Raw genomic sequence first — 26,444 nt, forward strand, 5'->3', positions numbered from 1 at the left:
AATTTTTTTTACTGGAAATGTTGCATTAGACAAGTAGCCCCCATTTCCTGAATTAACATTTCAGGCATTTTATGGCATTTAGGGCAAAAGCACAAAAACTATGTTAAATACTAAAAGAGAGCTGGTGTTTCCCAGGTACCAGTTTTTAGCACCTGGAGCTGGTGCTTTGTCAGTGCAAACCATAGACTGTAAAAAAAATAGAATTGTTGTGGTGATCTGAAGATATTATTTTGCAATTTGCCTCGTATCCAGGTCCTCTTTTTTTCTGAAAAGTTTCGTTTTCATTAGTTTGAAGAGGTTAAAAATGAGGCTTTACGTCACATTTAACAATGACTGACAGCTGCTGTTCTTGTTTTTGTTTTTTTTGTTTTTTTTGGGGGGGGGTTGTAAAATAGGTTGAGAAATTATACCATTTTTGTCACCTGGCTCCACTCAGATCCCAAGTCCCTCACAGTCTCTACTGCGCAGACTCTGGCTGCACAACAGCTGCCAATGGCGGCGCCTGTGACAGGGGTATTTTGGCTTCAAAACCGTAAATTGGTAAGTGGCAAAGCCGCGCTGTCCACTTTATATACAGTCAATGGTGCAAACTGCCTGGAGCTAGCGTTGGCACCAGCTCTGTCATAAAAGGGTAAATGAGAAAGGTGAGGCTCCAAAAGCTTCCAAAAGCCTCCATTACTTGCACATTCTGGGAAGCTGATTCTATTTTCCAGCAGGACTTGGCTCCTGTCCACACTGCCAAAATAACTGAAAGCTGATTTAACGACTAATATTTTACTGTACCTAATTGGTTAGCAAACTCGCCCTTTTTAGATTCTATTGGGGTTTAGAAATATGAAAGACACCAGACCCAAAGAGCAGAATGCTGCTAGAAGAAGTAAATGCTTTAAATATTTCACTGTGTGTATCAAATCCATGTGATACCTGAGTTTCACTTTTTAAATGAAATGATTGAAATAAATGAACTCCCCCTCCTTAATCTAATCTATGGAGATGTTCCAGTACGTGTAACTTCAGTACATGCCATGCTGTACTAAAAAGATTACGGCTCTGGACAAAAGACAGTCCAAACTCTGTCTGACACTCTCGCACTGCTGGACACATTGTCACACCATGCAGAGCTGTGTGGAAAACGGCGTCTCGCATTGTTTGTAGAACATGCAGCCCCCAGAGTGTGCCGAGAAAGACATTTTGATTAAACAGAACTTTTGAACTTTTTCAGTTGTTGTGTGCAGAGTTGTGTCTGGCAGAGAGCGGGAACAATTCAATACCCATATGACACCATCCCTACTGCGGAGTATTGTGTTGACAGAGGGAGGAATAAAAGGATCCAGATAGCAGCCAATATTGAGGACAAAACTGAGTTCAGCATTGTTTTAGAGTTTTAGAGGCCTCAGTCTGATTTCATAGTTGAAGTTACGGCCACAAACAAACAAGGTAACAAGGGACAGATGTATTTCTGTAATGTAGCCACAAAACCATATTGGATTACGTTCACATTGCTGTTGGGACTGTATCTGTATTAAGTGCAGCTGTCAAACCGCATCATACTAAACTACATGCTATTATCATATCATATGGGAAAGTCTGTGACATATTTCATCATATCATAATCATGCCAGATGTTGAATTTTATCATATTTTAAACCGTGCCATATCCAAGTGGTAATCTCTGGTCTAAAATTACGAGACAACGCTGAAGTGCTAAAACCTGCTGTTCCTCCAGTGTCCACTTGAGGCTAGCTCCAGAAGTACCTGAGGTCACATACACACCAAGCCAAAGAAAAAAGCAGTTTTCACAACAAAAAAAAACAAAACAAAACATATTTACAGCCTCAAAGCCAGACCTACTTCCAGTATTGCTCCACCAGTGGACTTGTATCAAAACTTAGTTTCAGAAACAGGCAGTCTATGGTCTTATTGTATTACATCATACTTTAATGTATCATAGCCTGTTGTAACCTTTCTTTTTGGTGCACCATACCTTATGATGTTGTCTTGTCAAATGGTATTATATCATATTGTACCGTGTCGTGTTTTGTCGCAGCGCATTGCTTTGCATTCTTTTCATCTTACTGTATTGCATTTTGTAGGACCATTTCATACTGTTAGGTGTTGTTCTATTGTTTTATATGGTGTCTTATTGCATCTCATATTGTATCCTATTGTATAGTATTGTATCATATTATACCATATCATATCATATTAGAGCTCGGACAATATGGTATTCTTGCGTTTTGATTCTATTATGATTTTTGGGGGGAGCCGATTAGATTTAAATTGCAAGTCTTCAATATTTACAATGTTTGCGATTTTTAGTTTGCTTTATTAAAACCAGACCATGTGAAAAAGTTAAATAATAATAATGATAATGTCTACAGACTTTATCAGGAGCCATATTTTCCCATAAAATGCACATTGCGTGAGTCAGAGAGAAACATTTCGCCCTCTGCTGGAGAAAAGTGGTAACTTTTTTCCAATCCAGTTTATAAACAAAGACTGAAATGAAGAATATGAATTTGAAAATAATCTGTTTTTTTGACAAAGAATCCTGATTTTGATATTGTCAAACAAAAAAATCCAGACATATTGATTTTTCAATTTTTTTTTTCTGATGTTTTACGTTTACGCAATGACATGGCTCCAACTTTGCTCCTTTGCGCCAATGCAAAACCAAACATGTTCTTTTTACTTGTTCTTTTCAACAGTTATTGCATAGGTCTTTTATGCCTTTAATTAAAGAGGAGGAAGAGTAGAAAATGGGGGTAGAGTGGGGAGTAACAGAAAAGTTGCCAAAGGCTAGATCCCAACTCTGACCACCTGCTCAGGTAAATAGCTACTGGCTGTCCTAAAAGTCCCTAAGAGGCGAAAAAATAACGTTATCACGTCAGCAGCAACAGCAGAAATAAGTGATTTAAAAAAATTTCTTGCACAACTATGTGGTGCCATTTAAAGGGAACAACTAAAACACCAAACACACTTTCTTCACTTTTTGCTCTTTGTTTAGTGGCGTACTATTTAACATAACTCTGTCAGGTAACCTCCATGATACAGATCCTTCCTGCTTGCAGTAGTCAGCCAGTTTTAGTCAGACTTCCGCCCTAACAGGGAGAACATAGTTTGTGCGACATTCGTCTGTTAGTTAATGATGAAGCCCTACTACTCCCAGACACCTAATGAGCACACACACTACCTGAGTGTCACATGTTTAAAATGGGCAATAAAAGACACAACAATGTGTGAATGCGTATCTTCTCACACACTTCGACGTAATGGCCATCGCCATAGTGACCAGGTGAACCAAACTAGCAATTAGGACTCCCTAACAGGCTCGGTGCAGGCGAGTGTGCACAGATGCGGTGCATATATTATGTAAAACACGGTCCCTGAGAAAGTCTCCCCATGGCCCGAGTCGGCGGCCTCTCCCGCTCCTTTAATCTAATACATTCCTATCATCAGCCCCGCGTGGAACCACACAAACACAACACACCCGGCATGTGGAGGCAGCGAAACATCACATCTGCCCGGTGCCGCCGACGTACAGGAGTTGGGTAAAGTTGGAATTTCTCAGCTTAATGTGGCGGGTTACAAATTTGAGGGTTTTTCTGCCATGATTTCATATTCATGAGAGTGGAAAGAAAAACCTCCCACTGTGCTTTTTATAAACATCGCAGGAACCGTGCAGTGTGGTTTCTAAACATGATTGGCTTATTAAAGAACAAAGACAACTGGGCTGAGTGTATGTGGTACCATGATTGTAAAAGCCAAATCGCACACCTAGTTTAAAGGCTCCACCATTAATTCATGAGTGAGTCAGCCTTTCCTTTCTTCTCATTTCAAGCCTGACCAGCAGGAAATGTGCCTCAGTCTGCGCCATAGCTACTTCTGGAGTCCAACACCTGACCTGAGCTGAACAATGGAAAAGTTTCCTGCATCAAAGCTGAAACTTTATTTGTTGTTAGAGGAACTGCCTCATATTTTCAGGAGCCAAGAGTGATAAATGAAAGTAACACGCTGGGAACTGGAGGTATTATTGTCTAATGTACCCACCACTCTATGCAATAAAGGTTAACGAAAGCAAACAGAAAGTAGACAGTACCTTTAGCATGTTTGGCTAACTAGCTTAAAGGTATAGCATCCTTACATAGCAGCATTAGCTTGATAATAATCATGAGCTAGTTGGTAATATCTACGCTAATCTAAAAAGGGGGAACTCCTAATTTAAAGAAAATCTTCTAAGTTGTACATTACTTTAGCATGCTAGGCTATCAAGCTTGTTAATACAGTAGCTTAATTTTGTTGGTGTCACCTGTTACTACAGTGTATAGAGAGCCAGTAAAGAAGCTAACTCATGATCAAATATTTTTTTACACTTAATAAAGCTTATCTACTTGAGTGTACACCCTGACTTTAGCATGTCAAGCTAACTAGCTTACAGGCACAGTAGCCTTATATGGTAAGGTTGGCTTGTTATTGCTGTTAATTATGAGTTTCTTTGGCATAAATTATTCAGAGAAAACAGTATTTTGAAAAGTTGATGAAACAAACTTGCTAGTTCTACTTTAGCATGTTATGCTAGCCAGCTAATGAGATCACCTGTTACTATAGTAGATAGTTTGTCTTCTTGAATGCAACCCTTAACTTTAGCAATCAAACTAACCATCTTATAAATGAAGTCACTAGGTTTAGTGGGCTAGCTAATGCTACTGTTCAATGACTGGAAGTTAGGGAGCTAGCATCTGATTTAAAATAAGTTTTTTGTGAATATGATACAATACAACATATTTAGCTAACAAGCTTATAAGTACAAGTACAGTAGCTTCATTTGGTGGGGTTAGGGCAATTTTGATGTCTAGTGAACAACCAAATTTGTAATTATGCTGCTAGCAAACTAGTGTTGTTAAAAGTAGACCCTTACTTAGTATACTAACCAGCAGATATGGTAGCCAAATTCAGTAGACCGTTAGCATCATATTGCAATAAATAATGAACTAGCTAGGGAGCGAACCAGACAAAGACAGCCTAATATGGGCTAACTAGGTTTTAAAAGTTAATAATGGCCAATGTTCTCAAAGCTAGCATGATAAGCTAACTAGGCTGCTGGCACAAGTGCAGTAGCTTAATTTCGTGGAGGAAATTTTGTCACTACTGGTTACTGTCGGCTAGTAAGTGGGCTAATTTCTGATGTAAGAAGTAAATTGTTTATCTTTTGGTCTTAACCCCTTTGTTTATATGACTCTTATTTGTTTCTGGACAGAGAGATCCTTCAAGAAGTTTCTGGGAAAGTATTATTTAAACATCAGCCAATCAAGAGACTTTGGGAACCATGGCTTTGGGAGTTAGCATCACCATGAAAGGCAAAACTCTATCAGTGCCTGTTTTAAAAATGTTTATTATTACTATTATTATTTATTTATTTTTTTCTTGTTTCTGAAGTGGCACCACAGAGCTGCTGTGGGGAATAAAATTCATGTGGCGTATCTTTAATTGTTAGACCTAGCATGCTTAGCTCAAGAAGGTATCCACAGCCACTTACCAGAGAGCTTGTTCTGGTGCAGGAACTCCATCTGTAGTCTTTGCCCTGCACGTTGAGCCAGGAGATACGGGGTGGAGAAGGTTGGATCCCCAGTGGCGCACATAACATCTGCCCCACTGAACAACAGCTCCATGGTTTTCAGCACGTCAGGCAACACCACAGCTGCACACAGAGCCTAAAAAAACCCAGAACAAAAGAGCACCTGAGGTATTTCTATTCTCAACCTCTGCTTTGTCTAATAATGTTTTTATACTATTCATAAAAATCTTCCATAGAGTACGAGTGAAATAATACTGTATGCATTATTTTGACACCTGATTTGCCTTTAGTGGTCACAAATCTTATAAATAGGAGTCCACCTGTCACTTAATGTTTTCTGGTGCTATGGGCTAATAAAAGGGTGAGTAAGTGCAGTCACAGCTCATTGCATTTCTAAGTAGCTTTCAATAGCTGGATTAATACCTTTAAAAATTTCACACTCCAGACAATGCATCAGTGAAAATCCCTTGAAATGAAAGTATGGTGTGTGTTGCAGCTTGGTGTCGCGCGGTGTGTGTATTTGTGCGTTCCAGGTTGATAGAGGACAAAGAGTCTATAAAGCGGCGTCAGAAAACCATATAAAGTTTAGAATTGAGTTCCGCCCGCTGATCTCAAAAGAGAAGTTAAAATAAGATCAAAATTTAATACTCCCTGTGGGAATCATTAAATCTCTAATCCCTGTGAAAAAAGGAGGAATATAGCAAATAAGAACAGGACAAATGGGCCATATTAAATATAATGAAACCAACAATTTCCAAGAAGAGGAAAGTGGAGATAAAGGCTTGAATAGCAATGAACGGAGCAAACAGAGGAGCACGCTGAGGCAGGGGGATACATGAAGCATACACAGTGAGTAACACACTGACAATGCAGCTTTTATAGAATCTTTAATGGAAAATTGAGAGAAAGAAATGCAGAATGTGATCCATAACTATCAAATTTAATCATGAAAATGTTGTAAAGCCCTCTTGACAATAAAAAAAATGCTTTAAAGGAACATTTTAATTATTTTCATGTTAAAAGGAAACTTGTGTGTTTCTCCTTTTAATTGTGACACATTCGTAAGAGACATACATTTGTGGGATGAGCTGCAGAGCTGAGTGTGTAGATTATGTCCATTGCCAGACCTCTCTGACGATGCCAAATGGCTAAATCTGCCGTTGACTCTAGTTTGGAGTTATTTAGTGGATTGGATGTCTAGAGAATTAGGAAATTTTGTCAATTAGATTGTTTATTCATTCCACAAACCAGAGTTGACTGACCCAACCAAGTCAGCCAACAGGGCTATGTCTTGGACTGAATGATTTCGGAAAATAATGTACTTGCGATTTTTTTTTTCTTTAACCATAACAATTTTTTTAACCAATATTGGGATTAAGCATGTGATTTTTACTTTTTATTTTTATTTTATTTTTATTTTATTTATTTTTTTAATTAAAAAAAAAAAATTAAAATATTTTTTTTGTACTATTGATTCTATAGTATGACCATCATGACAAATAATACTGTTAACATAAATAATTCTTTCCTGTAGGCTCGGGGTTACATGTTACGATGAAATGAGACAAACTGATGCATGAATCTTTATTTAACCATTACAATCACAGCAGAATATTAGCTGTTAGATTTAATTTTAAGCCGTGTAAGCATGTGATATTTTAGCCATAACAAACAGCATTGACTTTGCAGGTTTTAAGAAAGAACAAATACAAGTTACTATATTCCCCCCAGGTCTGTGTACATGAAACTTTCTCATTTATGTATTTATTTAATTTATTTATTTATTTATTTATTATAATTGCAACCTTGTGATTTGATAAACTGCATTCTACTACACTGTGATGTTGGTTTCAGCTCGATTAATTGTTCAGGCCTCGTTGTGTCGCTCCTAGTAGCCCTAAAAGACTAGGATTTTCCAATTGTTAGGGCAGAGCCAGCAACCATTTGGTACTGGGGATCTGTAGAAGACAGTCTACAGTTCCCACGTGCCGACAGGGAAGGAAATGGTCTTCATCTGCGTTTGTCTTCTTCTTGCGATGTCAATCTCTGACATCCCTCATCAAATGGAACTTGGGCTTCACTTAGGAGATGGTACTTTGTGCTCACTCTAACTTATGCTGCAACTTGGTTTTTCTGAATACCAGCTTAATGTTGTCCTATCGCACAGGCCCTTTCCTGATGAATGTAGCAAGCTGATTCTTAGAGTGGACACCGACAGACCTCTGACACAGGGCCAAAGTTAAAGAGCTGCTGAAGTTGATGTACTTTTCTCTTTTAAGAGGGGCGCTTTTAAATAAAACATATTATTATTGTTATTACTACTTGTATGTATACCTTGACGTTGGCATGTTAAGCAATCAGAGAGGCTACAAACAGCATACAGTGTTTGCACTGATGTCATGGTTTGGGTAGTTACTTTAATGTGTGGTCACATTGGAGGTACACAAATGTAAATATTGAATGGACAGAGATAGAAGTGTGCGGTAAAATATGGTTTTAAGATGTCCTATCTGCCAACAAGTGTGAAAAAATGCACCAAGCAAGCACAGTAAAACACTTTGTGAAGGACTCAGCCAGCAAGAAAAAGAAAGAGATTTTGAAAAATTACGCCTAATAAGCGCAAGACCCATACGAGAAGTTAGCATCCTTATCATCATTTACCCAAAGGTATGAAAACAAAAATGTTTGTACCATAGTTTTTATGGAAGATGAGGTTCTTTTGGCAGAGCCAGTCAAATGCCCCTGAAAGACACTGATCTTTACTTATGTACTAATTTTTGCTGTTAATTACCCCTTAACCAAAGTTATACCCTGTCATAATATGTTTACTTTCACTAAAGTGTGATTTTAAGATGCTATAAGCAGAGAACATGACCTACCTGACAGGAAATGCTGTGAACAGACTCAAAGGTTGAGATCAATTACAGATTTTTTGCTTTGAAAATCCTGATAAAGTTTAGCTAACCACAATGTTCTCCTGTTTGTACCCCACAGTTTTTGGAAGTCAATATCTTATGAAATATTTTTTCTCAGTCCGACCAATTAGCGTAGCAAAAAACGTGGCAGTAATTTATCATTTTTGTACAACAAGTCCAAGCTCAAGTTGATTACACCATTTGAAAACACTTTATGGTTGGAGATTAAAAATCTGCCTAAAATTAGTTTCAAATAATTTCCCCTTCACTTTCCTTTCATCTCTTTCATTGATTTTATACTTGTATTCATACGAGATGAATAAGGAGAATTCTCAGACTTGACATTTCTAATTTTGTCATAAGTTTCTTAATCCTGTGGGTCTGTAGTCTGAGGGCTGACTAGAAAAGAAAAGATTCAATGATGATAAGCCAGGTTTTCTTTTCCTTCAGCATTGACTCATGCAGGTCAGCACCTCTCAGTCCTCTTAAACAAACTTCTGTGTGTATAAATACACGATGATGAATGTCACCTCTGAAAGGTACAGGAAGTCAGACTCAGACGTGTAATATCAAACTGTGCAGTCGTGCTTTTTGTTCAAACTCTCCACCTGTGAACCAGGCCGGAGGAGCAGAGATAAAAGAGCCTGAAGAATACAGTCTGGCACCGTCTGTCTCTTCCTATCAGTGCGCTCGATTGATGCGACACTGCGTGCGGTGACCCTCAACAAAGTGGATCAACGGAGGAGTCGAGTGGCAAATGGCGGAATTTTCAACGAGTGAAACTCCTTCCCTTTCACTGCACTCGGACCGAGTCGGTAAGCTGCATCGATCTGGCGCAAACAAGCAGGCCGGGACTGAAAGTACAGCTTGGCTAAGCACACACACACATATAAACACAGCATCTGTCAATTTAACCCAGCAGCCTACACAGAGACCCTCCGTACATATGGATGATAAACCGTATGTACGGCACAAACAGTTCTACTTCTGAGTTCACGCTTCAAGAAAACATCACAGGAGTTATAGACACTTACTACATTCAGTGGCCACTTTATTAGGCACACCTGTCCAACTGCTCGTTGACACAAATTTCTAATCAGCCAATCACATGGCAGCAACTCAAAGCATTGAGGCATGTAGACATGGTCAAGACGATCTGCTGCAGATCAAACTGAGTATCAGAATGGGGAAGAAAGGTGATTTAAGAGACTTTGAACGTGGCATGGTTGTTGGTCTGAGTGTTTCAGAAACGGCTGATCTACTGGGATTTTAACCCACAACCATCTCTAGGGTTTACAGAGAATGGTCCCAATAAGAGAAAATATCCAGTGAGCAGCAGTTCTGTGGGACAAAATGCCTTGTTGATGCCAGAGGTCAGAGAAGAATGGACAGACTGGTTGGAGCTGATAGAAAGGCAACAGTAACTCAAATAACCACTGGTTACAACCGAGGTCTGCAGAAGAGCATCTCTGAACACACAACACGTCCAACCTTGAGGCAGATGGGCTACAGCAGCAGAAGACCACACCGGGTGACCCTCCTGTCAGCTAAGAACAGGAAACTGAGGCTACAATTCACACAGCAACACCAAAACTGTACAATAGAAGATTGGAAAAACGTTGCCTGGTCTGATGAGTCTGGATTTCTGCTCCACATTCAGATGGTAGGGTCAGAATTTGGCCTCAACAACATGAAAGCATGGATCCATCCTGCCTTGTATCAACGGTTCAGGCTGCTGCTGCTGGTGTAATGGTGTGGGAGATATTTTCTTGGCTCACTTTGGGCCCCTTAGTACCAACTGAGCATGGTTTAAAGTCCACAGCCTACCTGAGTATTGTTGCTGACCATGTCCATCCCTTTATGAGCACAGTGTACCCATCTTCTGATGGCTACTTCCAGCAGGGTAACGCTCCATGTCATAAAGCTGGAATCATCTCAGACTGCTTTCTTCAACATGACAATGAGTTCCCTGTACTCAAATGTCCTCCACAGTCCCCAGATCTCAATCCAATAGAGCACCTTTGGGATGTGGTGGAACAGGAGATTCTCATCATGGAGGTTCAGACGACAAATCTGCAGCAACTGTGTGATGCTATCATGTCAATATGGACCGAACTCTCTGAGGAATGTTTCCAGGACCTTGTTGAAAGGTGTACCTAATAAATTGGCCAGTGAGTGTAAAGAAGCAAAGAGATAGAAGTGTCTAACAGAGGGATCAGTATGTCACAAGAGCTAAAGTAATAAACAAAACAAGCCAACGAATCTTAGCATAAACCACAAACAACCTCCAAAAAATTGCTTATTTCTAACACAAATGACACTGATTCTCATCTCATTGGACGTGTTGCTCCACTTCTCTGTCACACTTACTTACCGTAACACAAGTATGAATATGAAAAAATAAAAGCCAATTCCTACGGGAGCCTCCTCCAGAACAAAGAGCGCAATTTCCTCTCTGACATTCATGCAATTTTTTTAAAATCACATGAAGACATTTTAATATCTCTGAGGTCACGAACGACCCTCGAGAGACGCGTTAATTTAGCCTTTAAAGTGTCAAATCAAATAATGGAATAAGAGTAAAACAGCTCATGATGTAGTTGAATCTATGGGTTACATAATTCACGCTGAGAATTCTGACATTTTTCTCCTCATACGCCCTCTCTCTAACCCCGGCTCCAGTCCCATGTTCCCCATTAGAAGCTCATATCCTGGTGACCTCCACTGAGTCTCCGCAGGCCACATGACCTAGAGATAGGGAGGTGTCAAAGGACCTTCTTATATCATTACACACACACACACTCTCACACGCTCTCTCTCACACACGCACGTGCACGTAAACCCTCTAGTGGCTGCAGTAATTACTATGACACCGGAGGTCATTTCCAGAGACGATACAGAATAAGGCTGGGTTGCTTGGGACTATTTTGCCCTGATTTGACCCCCTGTAGTGTGTGTGTGTGTGTGTGTGTGTGTGTGAGTGTTTTCAAAGACAGAGTGACTAAACTACACTCACCGTCCTCTTTATTAGGTACACCTTGCTAGTACCGGGTTGAACCCTCTTTTGCCTTCAGAACTGCCTTAATCCTTGGTGGCGTAGATTCAACAAGGTCCTGGAAACATTCCTCAGAGAGTTTGGTCCATATTGACATGATAGCATCACACAGTTGCTGCAGATTTGTCGTCTGAACATCCATGATGAGAATCTCCCGTTCCACCACATCCCAAAGGTGCTCAATTGGATTGAGATCTGGGGACTGTGGAGGACATTTGAGTACAGGGAACTCATTGTCATGTTGAAGAAACCAGTCTGAGATGATTCCAGCTTTATGACATGGAGCGTTATTCTGCTGGAAGTAGCCATCAGAAGATGGGTACACTGTGCTCATAAAGGGATGGACATGGTCAGCAACAATACTCAGGTAGGCTGTGGACTTTAAACCATGCACAGTTGGTACTAAGGGGCCAAAGTGAGCCAAGAAAATATCTCCCACACCATTACACCAGCAGCAGCAGCCTGAACCGTTGATACAAGGCAGGATGGATCCATGCTTTCATGTTGTTGAGGCCAAATTCTGACCCTACCATCTGAATGTGGAGCAGAAATCCAGACTCATCAGACCAGGCAACGTTTTTCCAATCTTCTATTGTCCAGTTTTGGTGTTTCTGTGTGAATTGTAGCCTCAGTTTCCTGTTCTTAGCTGACAGGAGGGTCACCCGGTGTGGTCTTCTGCTGCTGTAGCCCATCTGCCTCAAGGTTGGACGTGTTGTGTGTTCAGAGATGCTCTTCTGCAGACCTCGGTTGTAACCAGTGGTTATTTGAGTTACTGTTGCCTTTCTATCAGCTCCAACCAGTCTGTCAATTCTCCTCTGACCTCTGGCATCAACAAGGCATTTTGTCACACAGAACTGCTGCTCACTGGATATTTTCTCTTTTTGGGACCATTCTCTGTAAACCCTAGAGATGGTTGTGGGTTAAAATCCCATTAGATCAGCAGTTTCTGAAATACTCGGACCAACAACCATGCCACGTTCAAAGCCCCTTAAATCACCTTTCTTCTCCATCCTGATCCTCGGTTTGAACCATGTCTACATGCCTCAATGCTTTGAGTTGCTGCCATGTGATTGGCTGATTAGAAATTGGTGTTAACGAGCAGTTGGACAGGGGTGCCTATTCCTTTACACACCTCTGCGCTGCCCAAACCTTTTTAGCCACACACTCTATATATGTCACACTTTCTTGTTGGGAAAGAAGAAAAAACACACTCCCACTCTAACAGCAAATTCACACATCCTTAGTGGAGCAGCACACATGTTCACACGCATGTCTGCGCCTCACACTCCCACTCCCACACAAACACACACACAAGTAAAAAGCCAGCAAAGCCGCAATAAAACCAACCCAAGCGTTTCTGTTGTGGATCCTAATCCACTTTTCCACTTAGCTAGCTAGTATAACTCTTCCTCACCCCCTCCCTCCTTCCCTTCTTCTCTGTCATCCCCTCTTCCCCTCTACATCTCCATTCTTTCTTTCCCCGCTCAGGAAAACAATATAAGTGAGGCTGATCTGCGTAAATGCTGACGCAGATGGAAACTTCGTGCTTTAAAGATCTTTAAAGGGAAGGGTGAAAAAAAGGGGGCTTATTTCTTTAGCCAGAGCAATAAAACTCGAACCACAAACTGGCAGAGAAGGCCGGAGCGCCAACCTGCAAACACTTTAGATTGATAACACTCCCCCTTCGGCGTTTTTAGACTTATAGTGCTGTTTTACTGGTGGCCAAAAGGTCAGGGATATATGGGCGTTTTTCAGGTTGGGTGGGTTTAGTTAATGGAGTATGTCATGCACCGTGCTGCTCAGGAGTATGGATGAAACTGTAACTGTATGCTAGGTTAACACTTATCACTGCCAGGCTGAGGGGGCATTTTGCTGCAGCCTTGGCTGAGAGATGCTTCAGCAGCAGACAAAAAAAGATACAAGGTCTTGAATCAAATGGTTCCCAAAGTGGAGGCTTGTGGCAAAACAGTTGTATACTTCATACAATATTGTAGAAACAGGGGGTTAAAGCTTATGTGAGAAAAAGCTTGACCTGTTTCCAACGTTTTGGTATCTGTGGTGGTGGTTACTTAAGAAACACAGCAATATTTAAACTAAGGTTGTCTAATTTTCTCATGATCAGCAAAATTAAGTATCTTTAGGTTGTTTTTCTTGTTTTGTCAGATTTTGGGTTGGACTTTTAGTGTATTCTCACTGCAGGGGGTCTCCAGCACCATCATTTTAGGGCATGTACCTATAACTCCCAATATACTCAATTTGGTGTTCCACAGGGTTCAATATTCGGTCCCCACTTTTTTTTCATTTCACACTCCACTGATCAACAGACTGTAAATCGTGTTAGTTTCTCCTCCCACACAGACCTCTTCCATCAATGTTGATAGATTTGATGCCTAAAATCTGGCCCCTTCCTTGATTTTAAACGGTCATTGAGAGTAAGAAGTGTCGTTTACGAGATTGCGGTAGCTCCAGAAGTTGAACAGTTTGGGAACCCCAACACTTTATTTTCGTACAGTAGGGGTAGGCAACCTTTTCTTCAGAATAAACTCATGCCCAAAGTGCCAAGACTTACTTCTTTATAGTGCTGCATGATTTGGGGAAAAGGTGCGATTTGCGATTAGGTGGACAATATTGCGATTGCGATTGTGCTTGTGATTTAATAAAAAAAGTTGTGTCATGATGAGTCTACAGACTTGCTTGGTTATCATGGAGAAAAATCTGAATTGCATGTGCTGACATTGCGATTGCGATTGCGATTGCGATAACCTCTTTTGCGATTACTTAACTGCATGTGCTGACATTGCGATTGCGATTGCGATAATCGCGCAGCCCTACTTCTTTATACAAAATAATTCGTAAATTACCTGTTTTACAGTATTTTTGCTGTATTTGAACATGCTCCCAGCAAAGTTCCTCCCTGAACTGCTGTATCTCGCCACAATGGCCAACCATAGGACATCGTTGACGTTTACACTTTCATCTACAGCCACGCTAAATCCAGGGGAACCCTTTCAGCAACAGTTCTTGCTGAAAGGGGGCTCTCTTTGATCCTGGACGTAATTGTATCTTTATTTGGCAGTCCGTCAAATAAAACAGGACAGTCCATAGAAAAGTCTCCTTTATGTATCCCCCGTCAGCAAATGGTTTTCCATGCTTCACAGTGAGAAACGGTACAACTTCCTTCTGTTGCCTGGTTCTTAACAGTATGTTTTGAACGTTAGCATACTTTGCTAACGCTGTTTTTATTGACTCTAATTCCATCAGTCTCATCTCTTAAGTTTTTTTCAGGTTTGGCCACACATATCACACTTTTACAGCAAAGGGTGTATATTGCCCGATCTCCTCTGACAATAAATACATACTCCCTTGTCCAACTTTGTTGGAAAGAACGACTGGAACTTGGTTTACTTGCCATAATAACACCACTAAATGGATGCAATTGCTAGCTAGCTGACTGACCTCCCTAGAGATTTGCGGTGAAGCACTTGCAAATCATATTTTCGCACTTGTAACGTCAGAATTTGAATTTATTTCTGACACTATTTGATGAACTTTTATGTAAGAACATTTATAGTGTACTTGTAAAGTGTTAAATAAAACATATATATTAATTCTGTTATTTGTTTTATAAATTTGTTAATTTTGTCCCCTGTCTCATTGTAATTATTATTGTGCCATCTATATTATTGTGCTACACCTGCTTTACCAGTATCAGGACAAATATTATAACTTCATTGAAAAAAAAAGACACTAAAAGCTTTACGTTTTTAAGCTAATTAGTTCTAGCCAACATAGCTAGCAGAAATTAGCATTCTGGACATACATTTGGAAACATAACCTACCCAGTACTCCTTTAAAATAATTTCATATTTTCACAGCTAACAAACGTAGAAAAGAAGACGGTTATTGAAAAATGCTGACTCAAGGAAGGTTTTAGCATGCTAGCATATTCAAGAGGTCATCAGGGTGTTAGTGAAAGACTTGGCTTTACTACACCCATTCTAAGAATGGCAGTTTAGGCAGCTGCCCTTTATAAAACTGTACAGCTTTAGCTTCAATTGTATTGATTTTAAGCTAGCTAACAGGCACCAATACGTTTGCATGTCTGATCTTTAACAAAATCGTACCTGGTTTAGCTGCTCCATGTCATCGTATCCTTCCAGGACCTTCCTGTATTTCCTTTCCCTGTACTTCCTGCGTATGAACGTGGCACGTTGCTCTGTCGAGGCACCACTGAAGAGTCCCTCCTCCAGGGGAAGGTTAGCAGCCCAGAAACTGTTAGCATGCTTGTTTCCAACTTCAAGGAAGAGCTGTGGTAAGTAAGAGGTTTAAAGGTAAGTCATGGTGTACACTGTGCAGTATTTCTTGAGGGCTGTTGGATAGCTAGCTTTAGCAGCTAGCTCTCACTTAGCATAAAGTGCTTACCTCCACCAGTGCATTGCTCCAGATACTGCTGTCCAACTTCAAGCTCCTCACTTTGGAAATACTTGGACCGAGAGAACGATGCTGCCCTGGAAGACACGAATCAACAACGTGAGTTCACTGATGCACAAACAAAAATGTGCTCAAAAATCCAGAACAGCCTTGAGTTTGTAAAATATTTCTGATCAGATATATTCAAAAATGCATGGTTGTCAGGCTGCCCTTTCATTTCCTGGAAAGCTGATTTGAAAATCCAAAAATTAACATCTACATATATGCTCGAAAAACTCCAGAGAGTGCACGTGAATACACACGACATATGAGCGATGGAGTAAACAATAACAGGCAGTTACAAGATGGAGAAACGGAGCATGACTGGAAGCTCATTCTCTCAGTCGCAACAGACATACTTAGTCCCCTCAGCACTCCTAATTGGAAATGAAAGCATAGAACGAGAGCTATTAATTGCTAATGAATCATGAGTAATTCATTGTGTTTGTGGGTCGGCCTGTTTATTTGGGTGAATGAGGGGCTTCTGGGGTTGCTTATGGCCAAAGACAGAGTGTACATGCATAATACATTTGGCAGGAGCTGGCTCTATGTGTGAATGATAATCACTGTCCTGAGTGTAAAAGCAGATAATTTTAGATTTAGATGATCTCATTACTGTCATCTGTGCTCAAGTGGAGCAGTTGTGAATGAATATGTGGGGCCACGAGCGGAGACAAGGCCGCGTTGACACAGTTCTGCAGATACTAGAAATAACAGAATTTGTTATTATGCAAGATATTCAAAACGTGAAAGTAACTCTGAAATTATTGTTGATATCTGGTGAGAAGTGTTTCCTCCAGCGAGTTTATGAACAGCCATGTTTTATTTTTTGGATATTAAATAGAAGTAACCATCATATTGGAGTTTTAAGGGAAGCAGAGGCTATAAAGCACATTAACTGCAACACAGACAGTGTAATAGCAAGGCTCAGTCAACCTTTAAGTTCTTGTGACAAGTTTTTCACCGGTTTTAAAGTAGACTGAAATTAATTCTGTTGCCCCTTTTTAAGCTCCAGAAGTTGAGATGACATAAACAATATTTTTCATTCCTATTTTATTTTCTGTTTCCTGAAACTTTTGCTATGGACACAAACTCAAGCACCAGTTATCTTTTCAAAGGGTATTCACGTGGCATTAAACGCTGTACGACAAAAAAAATTTAAAGATGCAATAAGAAGGATCTATTTAATTTGACTGCCTCGCCACCTTCTTGCGTGGAGTCTCGTGTAGATTGTCGTAAAAATGTGACTTTTAACTCGGTGTCTGTTTGTTTTGGAACAAATTTTCTTCTTCCAAATAACTTTTTACCGGATTCAGTTACAGTTACTGTTTGAAACATGACAACTCGCAAAGTTGAAAGTTTGTACTGGTCGTCAGTAGCCAGCTATATGTAGCACTAGCAGCCCGGTGCCACGGTGCATCCTTGGGCTAATGTGACAACAAGCAAACTATAAGTTCAATCAATTTGGTCCCACTCAACCCGATTTGGAAGCTACAAAGTAGCATTTTGACATGGCCTATATTGATGCTAAAAATGTCACTTTTTAAAGATTAATTTGGAACCCCTCACAGCCTCTTTGAAGTTCATGCTGACATCATATGTTGTCCTTTAAGGGCCTGTGTCCACTGTCATTTGAGGGCCTGTGCCCACTGTCTTTTCAGGGGGAACCCACTGTCATTTTTAGGAGCTGTGCCCACTACCATTTGAGGGTCCGTGCTCACAGTCCTTTTAGCAGCCTATGCATATTTTCCTTTTGAAGGGGCCTGTTTACACCGTCTTCTTACAGTCCTGTACTCACTGTCCATTTAAGGGCCTGTGCCCACTGTCCTTTTTAGGATCTAACTGTCCTTTCAAGAGCCTGCTCAGTTTTCATTTTAGGGTCTGTGCCCACTGTCCTATCAAGGGCTTGCACCCACTGGCTTTTAAACAGTCTGTACTACCTGTCATTTTAAGTGCCTGTGCCCACTACCATTTAAGGGTCTGTGCTCACTCTCCTCTTAGTGGCCTATGTATATTTTCCCTTTTGAGGGTCTGTGCCCACTGTCTATTCAAGGGCCTGTGCACATTTCTTTTTCAGGGCCCGTGCTTACTGTGCTTTAAACAGATCTTTAAGTATGTTGCGCTCTATGTTGAAGATTGCTTGTATATATCATGTCTTCCTTTCAATGCCTATTACAAATCAAGAAGAGGCAGGATTTCGGAAATCAAACTTTATATCATCAGTGGTGGGGGTCTGTGTGGAGTAGCTTACAAATAAAACTTATGAACCTTGGGAAACCAGTGTCACTGAGTGCAAAATAGAAGCATTGATCCTGGGTTATGATTATTCCCTTTCAAGTATGGGATCAAAACCCTGGTGTCCTCAGGAACCTGGTTTCTTATTTCAAGCTCCAAGGCCAAAGACATGAGCATTGTGCATCAAATTCAGACCAAAAGCAGCCCCTTTAACTGCCTTGGGCTGTAAATACTTGGATAAATTGTGAGATAGCGCAAATAGCCATTCTCCCCCTTCACATAAAGGTTTCTGGGCATTAGCATCAAAACTTTGTGGCACGTCCCTTTACAAGAAAGTTAGATGTCTAAAAGAGGCAATGTTTATAAAGGAATTTTTGGTCTTTGCAATATTTCTTTGGATGTTTTCTGGATTTGGTTTGTGAATTTTTAAAAGAACAAAAATGGAAACGTTCCCCAAACATGTGACCACCCAAGTTCAACTTGACAAATAAAGGCCAAAAAGCAACATGGTGGCTTTTGCTTGTGAAGCAGTGGAAACATCCTGCTCTTGGCGCCTGCTGCATTTCTACCAACACACTCCATCAGCTGAGCCATACCAACACCACAGGACCATTTTCACTTGTGTAAGGGTAATGAAGCTGAAAGAAGTGTGCCTGTGCCTGTGCACGTGTCACTGGGTACATGGTGAAACCTTCCCACATAATAGCCTGTTGTAAATGTCTTCATCCCTCCGATGGAACCAAAACAACACGCAAAAGGGCATTCCCATCACAGCGGCTTTCATGAAAGAAATCGCACACCCCAACAAGGATATCAGACCCAATTAAAAACTTTTCCAGCGACAGTTCACGGAGCCCTTTCTCAACCCCTCTGTACTTGGGTGCCATTTCCCCTCACTCAATGATGAGTGTGAAGGAAACAAAGCAAAACGATGAGAGCTGCATTTGTGTGTTGCTATAGAAACTGTTACGGGTCTAACAGTCGCATCCCGGTTTGAAGGAGTCCTTTGCAACTACATGTGTAGAGATGGGCCTCTAAACCATGGGGGTAATGTCATTTCCTCCTGTTGAATGATTTGTGCAGTAGATGAGAGGGCAAAGAGATAAAGTAAGAGCATCCGGGCGGAAACAGGGTTAGAGGAGAAAACTTTTTCTTGGAATATGGGTTTATTTATATCCATTAAGAGCTTTTATCTCCAGTTAGTCATCAAAGAAGAAAAACAACAGCTGGAAGAAAAGGAAACCATTAAAGCTGAAACTCTGAACATTTTAAAATAATCCTTTTCTTTAACATGAAAATATCGTGTTGACAAACCAACATCACTAGCTCTGTCAATGCTTTTCTGTAGTAGTTTTAAAGAGGGGTATAATGTTTTTTTTTTTTTTTTTTACACTGTTGCTCTAGTAACTCTGTCATAGTTTTTTATGATTCTCAGCTCAAAATAAAAATCCTTATTTTTCTCACACAGGCGTTTTAAAAAAGCTACTGTCTCTTTAAGGTTCTCTGCTCCACAAACCCCCCAACCTCTGATTGGCCAGTCCTCTTGGGGCCTGTTGGAGCAGAGCTATAAGCAGTGTTATAGTGCCTACCTCAACATTACATGAACCAGTTAGCAGAGTTTTATGTGATGACCTCACCAGTTTAGCAAGTTGTTAAAATCTCGTTTAAATCCCGTTTAAATCCCGTTAAAATCTCATTTCAAATTTAGTGTACCTATTTTGGAACATACCATTTTGATGCATTTACAGATAGATTCAGGGATTTCTACAACACGTGAAAATGTAGAGGTTTAAAAGTCTGTGCATAGCAGAATAGCAAATTTGGCTAAATTTATTCTGTTGGCTAAGCTAGCTAAGCTGTTAGCCAAGTTAGGTTGAAATGTTTCACTTTATTAGAATTATATGTCAGACCAAAATATACTGAAGGAGGGAGTTTTGCAGGCAGAACAGATATCTTGGAGAGTCACTTGATGCTAGCAAGAGTTGGCTCTTAAAGGTACAGTACCTCTCGTATTGATAGCATTTTGGCTGAGACATGCACAGATGAACATTTAAAGGTAAATTTCTTGAAGCAGTACAAAACCCAAAACATGCACCAGCTAAAAGGAAGTTTAGATATGAAATCGAAATAATTGACAAAGCAATTTTACCTCAGTTAGAAGCTCTAGCTCTGGTGTCCATGTATCTTGAATTCAAATGGCTGGCTTATATTGGTGACACAGAAGTCTCAAACTGCAAAAAAATGAAATCTTATCAAGTGTTTTTGTCTTATTTTAAGCACAAATTGTATTGTTAGCCTTGATATGAGTCACATTCAACTGGTTAGTCCAGGAAAGTGTCTTGTTTCAAGTTATTTAAAGACAAAAATGAGGTATGAATTTTTGTATTAAGTTAAAAAAAATGCCAATGGAACAATAAAAAATGTGCTCAAAACTTGCTTGAAACTAGAATAATAACTTAATACAAGTTACTTTTTCCTTATTCCATTTTCTACTGCAAATAAGACAAAAACACTTGAAAAAAAATCATTTTTTCCAGTGCAGAGGCGAGTTTTCCACTACCTAAAGGATGCATATTTCAAAATAAGGTTCCTGCTGAAAATTGGGTAAAAAAAGTAACTCCAAAAAAGTTTCACATTAGAGACATTACGGTAATTTAAAATACAACTACCAGAGGGCAGGACTGTGTGACTTGTAATAATGTGATTGTTGACAAAACCTAGTGGTTGGGTCGTGCGCCTCATGACATTAGCACACGTTCGGATGGCTCAGGTTTTTCCGCACTGCGCTTCCTTAAAAACTCGTCAGAATTATTGGATCTTTTTGAAGTGACTGCTTGACTCTTTTCATGCTTTTAGTTTTGTTACAAAAGGTCCGTATGTGACGAGGACACTTGACGACATTTTACCGCTACATACCTGGACCTGTTTTAGCTCCCATTTGAAAGAACTCGTTATTATAGAGTTAAATGCCTTTTTCTTGTATAAGCTACTTTTTAACGGCCTGTACTTTCATGAAGCAGAAAAAACGCAGACCTCGAGAGTCCTCTAACTCTACGCAAACAAAGAAAAACTATTAATAGTCTATAGCTTCACATCAAAGAGGGGAAGCCACGGACTATTAAAATTTATTCGGTCTTGGCACCAAAAGAGGAAAAGCCAATGTGGGATCATTTTCACCATTAGCCTTCTCATTACTTCTCTCCTCTTCCTCTTGTTCAGCATTTCTCTTTATTGTCCATGACATGAGAGCGCTAATTAAAAGCGTGAGCAGTCATTGGTATTCTGAACGGACCAGCACCTAATTTAAGGAAAGCAGAGTGAGGACAGCTTCCTCCTTGTGAGATTCTCACCCTCTCTTCCCCAGCATGTCGACAAAATGTAATATTAAACAGCCCTGCAAATGAAATCATTTAAGGCTGTTTGAAAAGGGATGTTGGATATCTGATGCGCACCAATTACACAGGCTTTGCAGAGGTGAGGGGAAGAATCGCATTAAAAGTTATGACTCTGGAAGGAATCACAGGCCTGGAGAAGATCCACAGGGAGAGGAGGGAAAGGGAGAAAAAACACACCGGAGAGATCTCCCTCCAGATCTAGCATGGTTGCTGCCCCGCTTTAATCATGTTAGGCAGGTCAAGAAGCAGTTTGGGATCCCCCAAGTTCTTGCCCGCAGCTTAATCTCTGTTGTCGTTTCATCTGAGCCGTCCAGCATCTCCAAATAGATTAGAGAGTCCGGAGGTCAGACGCCAAGTCCCAAAAGTGGCTTATCACCTGAGAGCTTCCTCCAGACGAGCCTCAGGGTCAGAGTTCCTCCTCACACACACACACCAATAAAGACCTGAATCCCCACACACAGATCATTGATTGAGTCCTAACAAGCTCTTATACTCAGATGTTATGTCTTAACTGTCTGTAAGCGGAAACGTCTCTTTTGTTTCCATTCTTTCACTTAACCTCTAAATTCAAAAATGTAGAAAATAATCAAACAAAAGCAAGAGAATTTACAACTGAGGCAAAAAATTCTTTGGAGTTTTCATAATTTACAGCCTTAAAAATCCAAACCAAATGTTACTCATGATGGTGTTTAAAAGAAAACTGTATTTCAACTACTCTGCCACTGTCTAGGCAGAGTCATGAGCAGACCCTAATGTTTGAGGTCCTAGAAGCACTGTGGAGTATAATGGTTTATGAAAGCGTTAACCAGCAAAAAACACATTTTTCGGGTGGTAAACGTCTCTTTATAAAAGAGAAATGCAGCCTTTTTTTGTCTTCAGTGATATTTTTACTACTTTTCTCCTGTGTTTGTCTGGAGATCCTACATGTAATCATGGCTGCATTGTTTACATGTGAACTCAGCTGTTAGCAGCCTGTACCATGTCAATGCTAACTGGTGCAAGGCCGGATGTTTCCCACAAAGTGAGGAGGAGGTAAGGACGACGTGCTGGTTCTCAGGTGTGAGCTAAGAAGTGACGACATCGACCTGTCCTTCCATCCATCGTTACTGGGAACATAAGATCTATCTCCAATAAGATGGACAAGCTAGGAATACAAGCGGGCAGAGTAGCATCATGCTATTCCAAGACATGGCTAACAGAGCTAACACCAACGCCACATTGGAAGAGCTTCACCTGCTGTGAGCAGACAGGATCCAGGAGACAGAGACTGAACAGACTGCTGAAGAAGCTCAGTCCTGGACCCTGTGGAGGTGGAGACTGGCTGAACTGGAGAATGATGGACAAGCTGTCATCATCTATTTTCTTTTGAAGCTTTTTGCACTTTCTATACACTTTCTTACTTTTGTTTCTTGATTGCTGCTGTGACTCCTCCTGAATTTCCCCTTGGGGATAAATTAAGTATTTTACATTCTATTCAATTCAATTCAATTCTATTAAACATGTGTCAATAAACCAAAAACGCTCCCAAACCAAAAACCCGCAAACACACTGTTGTGCACGACACCCTGTTTATAATAAAGGAGCCAGAAAACTACGTCCAGACAGAGAACTGAATCAGATACAACAGTAATAATAATTTGATAATTTTTCCTGTCAGTCGTCAAACCCTGACCCCTCTCCCTGAGGCTCTTAATGTGCCCTGCATGTGCTTCCTGGTGTGCATCACAAGGTGGGAAACACTTGGCGTGTTGAGTCCTTACCTGCGCACTTCTTACAGATGACCACACCCAGATTGACGGACGCCCACTCCGGCTGCGGGGCGTGGCAGTCGGCGCAGCTCCTGTTGGCCTCGTTGAACCAGATCTTCTCTGCCACTTCATAGTCGGAGAGTGTCTCTGCGATCGATTCCTGGACTGCTTCAATCCACTCCTCCTTCTCCCGATCTGACTCGGCCGTGAAGCTGCAACGATCGATTTTTTGCCCCCACCACCACCACCCCAACACATGGCTCACTGTTATTGATTTGATTTGAGAGAGCAATTAAACAGCACAGTATAGCTTGGCAGGGCGAGGAGGGGGGGTAGTATTTGGAGCAGTTTTAGGGGGTGCTGAGCGTGTAGGCCTATGTGTGATTGCAATAGATTGGTGATATTGATAAGGAGGTGGGAAGAGGAGGGGACAGGGCAGATAAATCAATCTGCCTCACCTGCACTACTGAAATCTTTAAAGTTTTAATGTTGGATATTTTTCCAGGATATTGTTTCTTTACAGCTTTCAATGAAATACATTTTACATGGACAAATCAATGCCAATGTAATACTGATTCTGGGAATTAAATCGCAAAATCAAATCCAAATTACAATGTAGATACCCACCCTATGCAAACACTTTAACTCCATCATGAGGGAAACTTAAAGAGAGGGTACTGGGTTTTTTGGACGGTCTTTATCTTGTCCTTCTGGAGTCTCTGTAGTAGCTTTACGTTATTCCTAGTTGAAAATTATCAACATTTTGTGGGGGTTTTTTGTGTGTTTGAGAACTTTCATTTTAGCCTCTTTCTGACACACTACGTTTTAGCTGCTGTCTCTTTAAGAATACCCCTTTCCTCTAATTGGCCAGCCCTCGGGAAGCCGAGTTATTATATTTTTGATGTTTGAGGTCCAAACCCCTTTTATTTGTCACAAACTAGTTACAAGATCTTTATGTGATGACCCCATCATTTCAGTAAGTCTGGTAAAAATTTCAATTTTTCAATTTATTTATTTATTTTTTAAGTACCATTTTGAACAAGTCTGACATTATTACACCTCTTTAAGTTTGGCATTTTTTATGGATACTCACTTGCTGCCTCTCTTTCAATAGATGAGTGATTCTATAATTAGGGAAACATTTCGGGTAAACAAAAAAAAAGTGAAAAAAATGAGTTTTTTTCTTTCATATTCTATTTGATTGCAAATGATACACCTGAAAAGTTCTTAATTCATTAGTTGGCAAGTTTAAGCCCTAATGAATTTCTAAATATTTGAGTAACAAAGAAAATTTTGGAGCATAATTTTGTCAACAGTGTAAGCACCAAAAGTTGTGACGGTTTTTTCCAACATAAACCCATCTTATACTGAATTTAGAGTAATTCAACACTTCTATGACAAACTACGCTCCCTAGAAATGTCCCTGTTTATGTCAAAGTTTAGACAAAATTTAAGGAATTATGGCACAAAAATCACATTAACACGGTCGATAAGGTAACAGGGTTGACATTTTCTAAATTTTTTTGTCCCTTGTGCTAACTGCAGACCTTGAACATACCACCACCTGACCTCCATCACCTCATATTTCCGTGCATTTGCCTCACAGTTTGCTTTTTTTTTTTTTACATCTATAGTAAGAACACCAGAAAATTTCGGTAACACAGTTGTCGAAAAATTAAAGCGCCCCATGTACGGACAATCATTCTGATGAAATATTGATGAGGAGGAGTTAAAATATGGCACACTTTCTTCATGGTTCGCACCAAAAAGGATGTGACTTTAACTGATTTAAGTCATGTGACTTTGGAGCAAACCATTTGCTGATTTATAGGGTTTTTTATATTGGGTAACACGGTTGATGCTGATTTCTCAGACACATAAAATGAATTACCTTATCCATATATATTATTAAAATCGTTTTTTAAACACCTTTAAGATATTGTAATGATTATTTCAAACAAATAACACTGAATATAATAAACACAAAAATGTATTCTAGAGTTAATTTTGAAGAGCAAACTTGACATTTGAGAAATCTGACAGCTCAAAAACTGCAAATTTCAACACATGGTTTGCATTTTTATCTAAATAAATGATGGAACCTGTTCACTTTCTGTTTTAAATAAAAGTGAAATATCACCCAAATAACCCACTGTAAAATTATAGAATCACTCAGATACAGTTTTAAAGGAGGCCGTAGATAAGCACCAACATGGAAATGTCTAGAACTGTCAATAAACGACTTATAGAGACATCATGTTTTCAACAACTTAACGTGTCGTGTAGCGCAAAATTAGCTTAAATGTTTACCACAAGTGAAAGAAGTGACAAAGATCAACAAAGACATGAAACCAGGAGGGAACAAGGAGAGAGCCCTCACTTGACTGAAAGAAGCACTTAAAAGAGCAGAAATAGGACCACTGGTCTCCATGGCAACCAAGCGATGGCTTTAGAGTAAGACGGAATATGTGGAGGGAGGGGGGGGGGCGAAGCCAGCGGGGAGGGGAAGCTTTCGCCCACAGCAGAGGATGCACACCGGGGCCGGGCTGGCCCAAGCAGGCCTGGCAGAGATCGATAGGTTGATTGGGTTCAGCCGTTCTCTGCCTGCCTCTGCGTCGGCCCCGGGGCCCCCGTCTAAAGAGATGGCTGCTCACATCGCATGCTGAACTGCAACATGGCCTCAAAAAACCATAGAGGACACTGCAGAGTGAGGAGGCCCCTAAAGATACAGAGTTTCAGATATGAAGTGAAAGCAGTAAGTATAGTTATTGTAACAACAGGTGGAACAGACGGGACAGAAATAAGAGAAGGTCCTGACTCTGAGTCACACCCTAACAATAATAAAATTGTTGCCTCTGCCCTTGCTATAGATTAAGTTTTAAATATGCTGTCGTCAGGCTCTGTTTTCTTAAATTACAACTTTCGAGCCGTCTCGCTCATATTGTTGAAATATGTCAATCACTTCTTTAAACACAGGCTTTGAGCCTCCATCAGCTACTTTCCTGCCATAAACTACATCATTGCACTCTCAGGCTATTCAAGCCAGCTCCT

The 26,444-nt window shown here is 40.3% G+C and overlaps 1 protein-coding gene across 5 annotated transcripts in view; it reads right to left on the minus strand.

Annotated features, from left to right (window-relative positions):
- The window catches only part of arap2 (ArfGAP with RhoGAP domain, ankyrin repeat and PH domain 2), a 177,739-nt gene that overhangs the window by 79,754 nt on the left and 71,541 nt on the right, over positions 1–26,444 (minus strand). For all 5 annotated transcript variants that reach the window (XM_074698999.1, XM_074698994.1, XM_074698996.1 and 2 more), the window contains exons 11-14: positions 23,406–23,605; positions 15,968–16,053; positions 15,670–15,852; positions 5,537–5,711 (exon numbers count right to left, since the gene is read on the minus strand). In XM_074698999.1, the coding sequence (XP_074555100.1) occupies positions 5,537–5,711; positions 15,670–15,852; positions 15,968–16,053; positions 23,406–23,605 (644 nt within the window). The remainder of the gene's footprint in view (positions 1–5,536; positions 5,712–15,669; positions 15,853–15,967; positions 16,054–23,405; positions 23,606–26,444) is intronic.

The sequence above is a fragment of the Halichoeres trimaculatus genome, unplaced genomic scaffold (genome assembly GCF_033239565.1).
Source record: "Halichoeres trimaculatus isolate MK-OKI-2021-1 unplaced genomic scaffold, fHalTri1.1 fHalTri1_scaffold_22, whole genome shotgun sequence".
Lineage (NCBI taxonomy): Eukaryota > Metazoa > Chordata > Actinopteri > Labriformes > Labridae > Halichoeres > Halichoeres trimaculatus.